At 30.0% G+C, this 10,748-nt stretch overlaps 1 protein-coding gene across 1 annotated transcript; it reads right to left on the reverse strand.

Moving 5' to 3' along the window:
- Positions 1-4,880: 4,880 nt before the first annotated feature.
- Positions 4,881-6,005, reverse strand: LOC108765861 (uncharacterized). Its single transcript, XM_018514731.1, has 5 exons — positions 5,870-6,005; positions 5,548-5,804; positions 5,316-5,439; positions 5,133-5,230; positions 4,881-4,892 (listed from the first exon to the last, which is right to left on the reverse strand). The coding sequence occupies exons 1-5, from the start codon at positions 6,003-6,005 to the stop codon at positions 4,881-4,883; spliced, it is 627 nt and encodes a 208-aa protein (XP_018370233.1).
- Between the last annotated feature and the right edge of the window lie 4,743 nt (positions 6,006-10,748).

Raw genomic sequence — 10,748 nt, forward strand, 5'->3', positions numbered from 1 at the left:
TGTGTGTGTGTGTGTGTGTGTATGTGGGTGGGTGGGTGGGTGCAGGGTGGGTGGGGTGTGTGTGCGCGCGCGTGTGTGTGTGTGAGCGCGCGGGCGCGCATATGTTTTATTCCATATAACTTATCTATTGACTGATATACACTGATGTACACTGAGTGACAATGCCTAAAGAATATGATTGAAAAAATCAAAATCTGAGATACTTAAGTTTACGTATGTACGTTCATATTAGGAATGTGAGAATAATAATATTGAGGGAAGGAAACATATTGTTATTTGAGTTGTTACAGTCCTTTGTCTAATTTAGCAGAGCGAAAATGTTGCTCCACGATTTTCTGCATTTATCTTATAATTCTGAAGATCTTGTAAACTATTTATGTGATATGCAAGTGATACGACCAGAAGTTATGTATCCGCGATGTCAACAAATAGTGCATTTACGATATACGTCATCATCGCTTATTATCCAATGTGTTAATAATTTTTATAAACAAGTTCGAGGACGTAAAAGAATAAGAAAAGTGTTCAATAAGAGAATACCGCAATTTTTTAGATTAATGGCTTCTTTATATCCATTAAATAATGTATTATCAAATAATGAATAAAATGTAATATATTCTTCATGTTGGAGTGTATATATGTTGTATTGAAAACACACACACACACACACACACACATGAGGCCCTACGGACTCCTCTCCCGCACCCTTCCCATCGGTAGAGGTTCACATAACATTACAATATATAAAAAATTGTTTCGTTCATAACTTTTCAACGAATAACGAGCGACGGGAACGGTCAATGACCTTGACCTTCTTGAGGATCAAGGTCAAGGTCAAGGTCACTTAGAAGTCATTTGAGGCTGACTGTGTAAAGGGAAACATTTACCATATTTTTTAATACGATTCTAATTTTTCTGATTAATATGCTTCTTATTTCTGTTACTTTTCTAAATATTACATTTTCTAAGTATTATATTCTTATTTCTCTTATTTTTCTAAATATTACATTCGTATTTTGCTACTATTATTATATCTAGATCTAGCAGCGCCAAGTGTTTTTACATGAAAAATTTTTCTATTTAAATTTATATTAATGTTTTGTATAATATTTTGAAAGAGAATTTTAAATAACCACTATACTTTAGTTGGAAGAGGAAATGTCTTTGTGTGTGTGAATGAATTGTGATATAATAATTTCATTTAAGAGAAATTTAAATCATTTGGATTGGAATAGCAAGATCCTTCAATAAGATATACTGTACATACATATATGGTACTTAGGTTTCATTGCACAAAAATTAAAGATGATACCATTTGGATTAAGTAAATAATAATAAAGATAGTATCACTTGGTTATCATTACATCTATGTATACACATATTTATGTATATACAGGGTGTTTGATAAGTAATGATAATGCTTTCGCACAGGAGCAGAATGGACTAAACTGACAAGGAAACACAACCAAGTGAATCTATCCGATTTAAATGAGCTTTTAGTATGTTGTTCTATGGACAACAATAGGAGACACGTGTCAGGAGACGTGGTAATGTCTCCGGCCATGTTCAAAAAAAAAGTGAAAGGACATAAAGACACTACAAGTCCCTTATCCTGAGCCACCAAAGTCCATTTTTTGGGGGTACAGAACACACACACACACACACACACAACCAAAATATAAAAAATTTTAAATCGCACGTAATATATCCCGAAGGTGGCATCGCCACGAGTAATTTGAACCAAAAAAAATAAAAATCGGTCAAGCCGTTCTGGACATACAAGCGGTTAAAAAGTGATGAATCATCACTGATATATAGGCTGCGGATATTTATGCAAAAACATATAACTGAATATTTTTCATAAAATGCATATTTTACATAAATGCATATTTACATAAATCGAACATAATAACTGCATAAATTGCATATTAAGGCATTTAAAGCGAAATCTATTTTTGGATCCGTGTTGATGTCTGGATCCGTATTGATGTTTGGATCCGTATTGATTGAATGACAAGAGGTATGAGCGAGAGATCTTGCGAGGAAAGAAAAGAGGAGTCGTTCGGCTGCTCTCACCGCGTTTAGACATAGCTTTGTAAGACATAGTTGAATATTATTATATACATAATTGATAGTGTGAATAGTATTTAACATAATATTTATTACCTATTAATGTGAATAGTTTTTAAAAAGATGCCGGAAGTGAAGAAAAATAAAAATGTGCTAATAAAAAGCTGGATCGACCAAATCAGCGACAAATATTTAACATATGATGGAAATTCCGTTCATTGCAGTGGATATAATAACAAAGAGGTAATAAATAATATTATTAAAAAATAATATTTAAAATATTATTAAATAAATAATATCTATTTGAGACATCAATTTTATTAAAATTATAATTCTAATGTTTTATAGATTACATGTGATAGAAAATCACAATTGACTCAGCACGTTTCAACAGCCACACATAAAATGAATGTGTTACATTTAGAAAATAATGAAGAACATAATAAAGAAAGTAATAATTCAAATGAAAAGCGGCAATCAAACTATACAAATAATTTTTATGTCGATCTATGCAAAGCTATGATTGCTGTTAAGATGCCCTGGCGTTGTGTTGATAATGAGACATGGAGAAATTTCTTCACTAAATACACACTCCAAAAAATTTCAGATGAGTCAACTTTGCGGAAAAATTATTTGGACGTCTGCTACAATTCGGTCATCGAAAATGTTAGGTCGGATATTGGTGATAATTATATTTGGATATCTGTTGACGAAACTACAGATAAACTTGGTCGTCAAATCGCAAATTTAATAGGTAATAATGATAATGACTTTTTACTTAAATTTTACTTAAATATTATTAATTAAAAGGACGATGGATATATTTATTAGATAAATTGCCTATGACAAAAACAAATTTAATTCCTTATTATATAATTACTTGTTGTATTTTACATAACATATGTTTATTACGAAATGATTATATTGAAATCCCTATTATTATTCCTGAAATATTGCATGAAATGGAACCATTAGGTATCGCTAATGATTTGAAAGAAGAAGGAAATATAAAACGAAATAGACTGACGGAAATAATTGCCCATGATAATTTTGAAAGAATTAACTAGAATCTATAAGTACAAAACACACAATGACATATTGTATATTAAATTAATTTTTGTATAACAGTAAATAAAATAAATTTACCGAATAGTAAATAAAATGTATGATTTTGTTTCTATATCCTTTATTTTGAACAATTTAAACAATGTTATTATCAAGTTATCTCTGAATTTGAGTTCCGGTTAGGACAGCTCAATACGACATTTTCTTTTATAATGAAATTATGTGATAGATAACAACGAATTTATCAGGCTAAATTTATAGTTTTTTAATTGTTTAGATGTTAATCCAGCCAAAAAATTTCGAAATATGAATTTGCTGTTTCAGTTAAACTCAACATTACGACATTCGTCAGACAATTATAATAGCGATTAAATCGTGTTCTCTTATATTTTTTAGTGGTTTTTTATGTCTGTTAATCGAATATAATGTAATAATCTGAGCAATTAGTAGATAATTAGTTAATAATGGTTGAATTTAAAATTGTAAATTAATATTGAGAATGACCTAATTGTGGTCGAAAAGTTTGTACAAATAACCTTTCTGTTATATTGTTTAATAATAGTTAAAGAATACAGGACTCTTAATATTAAAATTACAACAAAGTAATTCACAAGGCTAATAAGAGTCAAGAAAACAATAAAAGAGTTCAACAAATTTAGATTTTAATATACATGAATATCTAAGAAACATATCAAAATTATTATAAGAACATATTTACCGTTATGAAGTTACAACAATTATTTTAATAATATATTTTACGCTCGAGATTATAAACACTACATGTTTCGGCCTTAAATTTAAGTCTCTTCAGAATGTACACAAAACGCATTAAAAACTATTAAAAGAATTCGGAAATCGTTACATAATTAGAAAAGATGGATATAATATTACGAGAATCAGAAATCGACAGTATCGAATTATAAAACGTAATCAGTAATAAATTTGGAACAACCATACAATGGAGATAAGAATATAAAGTAATGTTAACTCGATAAAGAGATGTTATAGATTCAAATAATAATTTTTATTATAAAAAACACTTAAACCTATATAAAGTATTTTTTTAATCAATTAGGTAATAATAATAATAATTCCTTGTAAGCCAACGTTTTTAAATTTTTGATAACTTTAAGCCTTTAACTTTTTGTGCTGTAATTAATACATATATATTTGTACTTTTTCATATAACATGACATACACTTAAACGTGTCTGTTAAAATGACTTTAATACATTGTTTATCGTGTAATATTATAAAGTTAAACACAATAATCTCATTCCCTTAAAATACGAGAGAATCATTTTAGGTGCATTCCGTTTTCGCTTATAGTTATGGTGACTATTTTCTTAAGGAAAATAAAGGACAAAATTGAATTTAGAAGGAATAAATAAATCTAAAGAACAGCTACTTAAAATAAAAACTATCCTTTTCAATAAAGGACATATGGTCACCTTACAGTTATAGTGCTTGTAAGCATCATTTGTTCTTGTTTAACATTTGATGGACAACAAGGATAAAATGATACTTACAGCGTGTGAGCATGAAAACGGAGAGAGAATGCACCCTTTATCACATAACAAGCTTATAATGATCACAGGAAAGCTTTGGCTTGAAAAGTGAATGAACACAATATTGAAATTAAATCATACAAAAATTATTTTAGTTTTTCTAAAACATAACTTCTATTATACTAAGAGACACTTAATTTAAACATATATAGAATTTTCGTAGTAAATTAAAAAGACATTAATCCCTTAGCTGTTGAATGAAAAAAATATCATGTTTCAACGTTTTTCAACTTTTAATAATTTTAAATCTTTAATTTTTATATATACGTTAATTTTAAATCTTTAATTTTTATATTTACATTTATATTTTTATATTTACATCTCTTCTTCTTTTTTTAGTCTATTCTCTCTTTATGTATATACACTACTGTTATTTCCGATTTTCAAACATTTTTTCTTTTATTTCTCTTAATATTTCTAATTTTGTTGCTCTGTATTGGGCAGTTTCTTCCCTTTTTAATCGTTTTTCTTCTAATGAAGCTGTCAAGTAATCCACTCTTGCTTCAGTTAAAGAGATCTTTTTTTTCTCTGTATACAGAATATACTATATTTAGTTATATGTAAATAAAAATATATATACTTGAATAAAAAAATGTTCTTTATAATTACTTACTAACTGCAGGTGATTTATTTTCATCATTATCAGTTAGTGGAGAACGTTCAGATTCTTTAATATTCGATCCTGCTACAACTAATGGTTTTATCCAATGTTTTTTTCGAAAAATATCATTTAATATCTAAAACATAAATCGTGTGTTTCTATCTTGTAATATATAATATTTTAATATGCACAAAAACGGTCTAACAGTTTTACAATTATAATTACTATTGTGTTAACATATTACATCTAGATATATCCATTCCTTTTTATCGTTCCCACTTTGAGCATTATGATCCATAATTTGACGATATCGTCTCTTTAACGCATCCATTTTATTATTGCACTGATTGCCTGTAAACTTGTATTTCTTTTCTTTCATGCATCGAGAAATCTCAATCCACATTTTTTTATGATTACCCTTTTCAAGCATATATGATTTTTCTTTATATAAAGATATTAGTAAAAGTATAGCACTGTGTCCCCATCTTTCTTTATTTACTTCTAAAATGGAAAAAGTAATTATTATATTTTACTTTCTGCTACTCTTACTACTATTTTAAACTTACCTGTATCTGACATATCTGAAATGTCTTCAGTGTCGGAAATAATATTATCATGAAGTATATTATCAACAGTGTCATTACTAACGATCTTCCTTGTTACATTTGAACAACTAGGTTTACTAATATCATTTGACATCATATTTGTTGGTGGAATAGGATTATGTGTACCTTTAGAATTGAGTAATAATTTCGCATTTTGTAATAACGTAGTAGCAAATATCAAGTCTGTAAAAAAAAAGAGAGTAATAATAATATAAAGGCTACGTTCAGCAAAGAAGCAGCTTTGCAACTGTTGTAAAATTCTTAGATATGACTAGTTTATATATTTAGATCCAGTGAGGAACTAAGGGCAAGATCAATCATATTAAAGAATTTTACAACAGTTGCAAAGCTGCTTTTTCTACTGAACGCAGTCAAAGACACATAAGAAGGAAATTATCCCAATAACTATCATATTTTTATAACATAAATATTATGTTAAGGACTGCTATTGTTAAAATATGAATTATTATTATAATTATACCATTATGAGCACGGTTATACACTTCCATTGGTACTTTTATGACATATTTTTTATTTGTTGTTTCATCAATTAATGTTAAATTATTCAATTTTTGGTTAGTGTTTCGTTCATGTTGAGAGATGGTATCTCCATTTTTAGATGGTATCTCCATTTTTTTGAACTTTTACAGATAGATTAATTTGTACATACAATTTACCTGAAATTAGTGAATATGAAATTTTTTGGATTAATTGAAATTTCTCTTCGTTTTCTCCAATACCGCGTTTCACTCACTGTTCGAATGGGATAGTGCATGCATACGATACCAGTATTCACTCACCGTTACCATTACTGTGCGTTACTGATATTACTGCTGGAAGAAAAAAAACGCAGCGCCAGTAATTTTCACTGCTACCAACTGTATTGTTTTTACTGGTAGTAATCAAACTTATTTTCGAACACACTATTAGTCGATAGTATCTAGTCACTAGGTATTAAATCATATTTGTGCTGAATAAATTATATAAACAATTCGAAACATCTCTATTGACAAGATAGCAGTGGAGCAGTACATTAGGTGAGCGACTCAGAAGCCTGGACTGTGGATGGAGTCACGAGTTCAAATCCCATCGGATGTTAAAAGTTTTTTCCTAGGTATTAGTGGCCCGTTCAGTACTTAAAGAGGACATAATAAAAGATGGAGAGGAAATATAATTAATAAAAGTTATCTCTAGAAATTAGGTAGAAAATATTTAGTCGAAAAAATGTTTTTTTCCTATTTAGTTGCTGTCTAGTGTAGGATAGACAGCTACTAGATAATTTTTCGTATACAACTGCTAGGAGAACATTACTATCTAGTAGGTAGCTATTATTTTCTACATGACTATGTAATATTTTATGTCTAGCTATTAGCTAATTTTTCTCGTACAACTACTGGGAGAAGTGAGCGTTACATTACTAGCTAGTAGCTAGCTATGATTTTCCACGTCGTAACTGTGTAACATTTTATATCTAGCTATTAGCTAATTTTTCTTGTACAGCTACTGGAAGAAGTGAGTGTTACATTACGAGCTAGTAGCTAGCTATGATTTTCCATATATGCCATGACTGTGTAACATATTTTGTCTAGCTGCTAGCTAATTTTTCTTGTATAGCTGCTAGGAGAAGTGAGCGTTACATAGCTAGTTAGTAACTAGCCAGAAATACTAGACGGCAGTTAACTAAGACACAACTTTTCTATCTCTAATGGTTAGCTAGCCATGAGGTCAATTTCTGCTTGGACACATGCGTTTGTTAGTTTAGCAGAAACCCCGTTATCTCATATTAGGAACCTGTCCCATAAGAGGCGACTTTACCCTATGGAAATGCATTATATAAAATGAATGATAAAAAACTCAATTTTTTAAATATAAGTACATTATGTATTTAAGATTATTTGCGTAGAGTTACGTTGCGATGCATGAACTGGTTGTCCAATACATAAACAAAATATTTATTTGTTCTATATCTTTGTAACACTAATCAGTGAATCGCAATGAAACTTTACATAAATTATTTTATGTGAATATTTAAAGTATTAAAGTTATAAAAAAGAATAATGTAAATTTCTTTATCATTAAAAAAATTTTAACTTTTAACAATAAAACTAATAACAATTAAAATTAATAAACTCTGAAAATGTGTTATTAAAAAAAACATAAACTTATTTACATAACTTTCATACGTATAAATTTTATTTGAAATGGAAATATTAAATATACGTCCAAATTTAATTGTCTTTGCAGAGACTGTGCGTCTAATACATCCTTAAATTGTACACTTAACATCTTTTAGATGCTTCTTAAAAAAAAAACAATGTAACAAAAATTAGTTTAAAATTAATTTAAAAAAATATATTCTCTTCGAAATCGTTTAACTTTTATCTGAAATACATTTTTCCATATCGTTTCTAAATAATTTGATGCAGCAGTTAAAACGAGACATTTTATATATGTATATGTATATACATATGTGTACAAAAATAATTAATCTCAATTACGTGAAATAATCTTATAATGCACTGTGAACTGCAAGTTATAACACTATAGCTTATATCGATTTGTATGTTAAAAATATTTTTTGCTTAGTACTTCTCGTATATGTCTCTCGTATATATCTCACGATTTGATTAATTATAACAATTACAATTTATTTACGGGCACGTAATTTACAACTATGCCACATATCACGCAAACTAAACATAATATTCAAAGTACAAATGTTAATACAAATGATATGGTACTTTATTGAAGCTATAAAGATCTGTCTATCAATGTATCAATTGCTTGGAGAGCACCAGACTATATGGACATTTAATAATATTATCACGAATATAATCAAATATTTTTATTTCGTTTTTTATAGCATTTTATTTCTCACATTAAACTACGTATGTCAAACTCTTTGCTATAAGGTATAGTAGATCAAAAGCATTAATAATTTTTATAATTAAAATAATAACGCAAGCAACAATGAAATTACACGTGTCAAAATTTTATTTGAAATAAGGAAATCTTATTCAATGTGAATGCAAAGTTTATAGTTTTATTACAAATTTTCGTTTTACGCTAATATAATTTCAGATAAATAAGACAGTAGCAATTCTTTATAAATTGTTCAATTATAATCTCGATGAGGACTTACGTGAACAGGTAAATAATTACAAAAAAGTTTTAACTGCATTATGTGTAATTTTACTAGCGCTTAAAATTCGGATACCTACATGAATTTCATCGAATAATTATGTACAAAATTGAGACATTACATAACAATTGTGTCAATCTTTTATATATTTTAAAGTACTTGTACACACATTCTAATGCCATAAATAAGGATAAAATATAAAAAGATTTAACAATTATTTTTTATTTTATATAACAAAAGCGAGTTTTTGAAAGTTGTTTCATATCATTAATACGTATGTTATTATCATGCTATCATACTATGAATTCCACTGTATACACAAATCGACTGTATACACTCACACGTAAAAAAATCTGGCTAAAATTTTTTTCACAAATTTTTAATATTTTCAAACAGCAATAACTCAGTGAAAAATCAACGTATCGAGATTTTAGAAAAAACGTTTTAAAACTTGAAATCTCTATATTTCAGACCAGTACTTAAAAAAACGGTACTACTGATATTTCATAAAGTTACACAAACATAAATGAAGATAATTACAATAGAGAATATAATATACAATTCGCTCGTGTAAATTTCAAACAATAAGTCATAAGAACAATACCAGGTCTTTTTAAAACCGAAATTCACGGGAATTTGTCAAAAAATGAATAATAAAAAGTTTTTTTGTGTACATCTTATAATGCTCAGTTTTTAAAAAGACCTGGTATTGTTCTTATGACTTATAAATGAAGATGCATAAATTCTCAAAATCTTTTATGAAATTTGCGAAGTTTCAAGACGCCAATTATAAATTGCACATAAATGGGGTTTATAGCTTTCGAAAGAGCGAATTTGTACCTTTAATTTGCTTTTTTATAGACCTCTGTATGTTTTTTGTCACCGAGTTATTCAAAATGGAAGCAAAATGGTCAGTGACCCATCGGCAATCCCGTAGCTAGCCCCTTGCTAGAGTTTCCGCAGAGAGGAGTCGACCGCCCGGCAGGGGTGCGTTCCAAAACGCAACTTTGGTAACTGAAATCTATAGTTAACGTAACGTAAACTATAGCTTTTTAGTAAAGTTACGTTTTGGAACGCACCCCAGCGGATATCCGAGCTCCCACCGTGGTTTCTCTTTGTCCTTGTCCATGTTCTATGTTATCGTGGTCGACGATGGGTATTAGCTCCGGGGGCTCGCCTGCACACCGAACCGTCCTCTTCAATCCCTACTGGTGCAGTCTCCTTTGATGGCGAGGCTTCCACCAGAGGAGGGTCACGCTCTCCTGCTTGTCTTGCCTGTTGTTCAGGTAGCGTACTTGGGGTATTAATTGTTCTGTGGATACTCTATCCATATCCTCTTCTGTCGTCTTAAGAGGATCCCTTCGGTCCTTTCCGACCTTTCTCTCCGCATGTCCAAGGAAAAGGGGACAATTCCCCGCAAAGTCGTCTTGAAGGACTCAAGGCGTATGTTCTCTCGCCCGTCCTACGTCGAATAGCCCTTTGATACGAGGTCGCCCAGTCTCGCCTTCACCCTAGGTCGTTGACCCCCGGTCTCTCCGCACAGAAGAGACCCAACTCCACAGAAAGCCGATTCTCATGATCCGACCCTCCCACTCGCTATTCGTTCTCTCCTGGCCGCAAAGACTACCCTCCTCTCACTCGAGGGGGACGTTTATAGAGCATTCCTCCTCGCCGACCGGGAATTTGCAGTCCCGGCCG

This window comes from Trachymyrmex cornetzi, unplaced genomic scaffold (genome assembly GCF_001594075.2).
Source record: "Trachymyrmex cornetzi isolate Tcor2-1 unplaced genomic scaffold, Tcor1.1 scaffold559, whole genome shotgun sequence".
In the NCBI taxonomy this organism is placed as follows: Eukaryota; Metazoa; Arthropoda; class Insecta; order Hymenoptera; family Formicidae; genus Trachymyrmex; species Trachymyrmex cornetzi.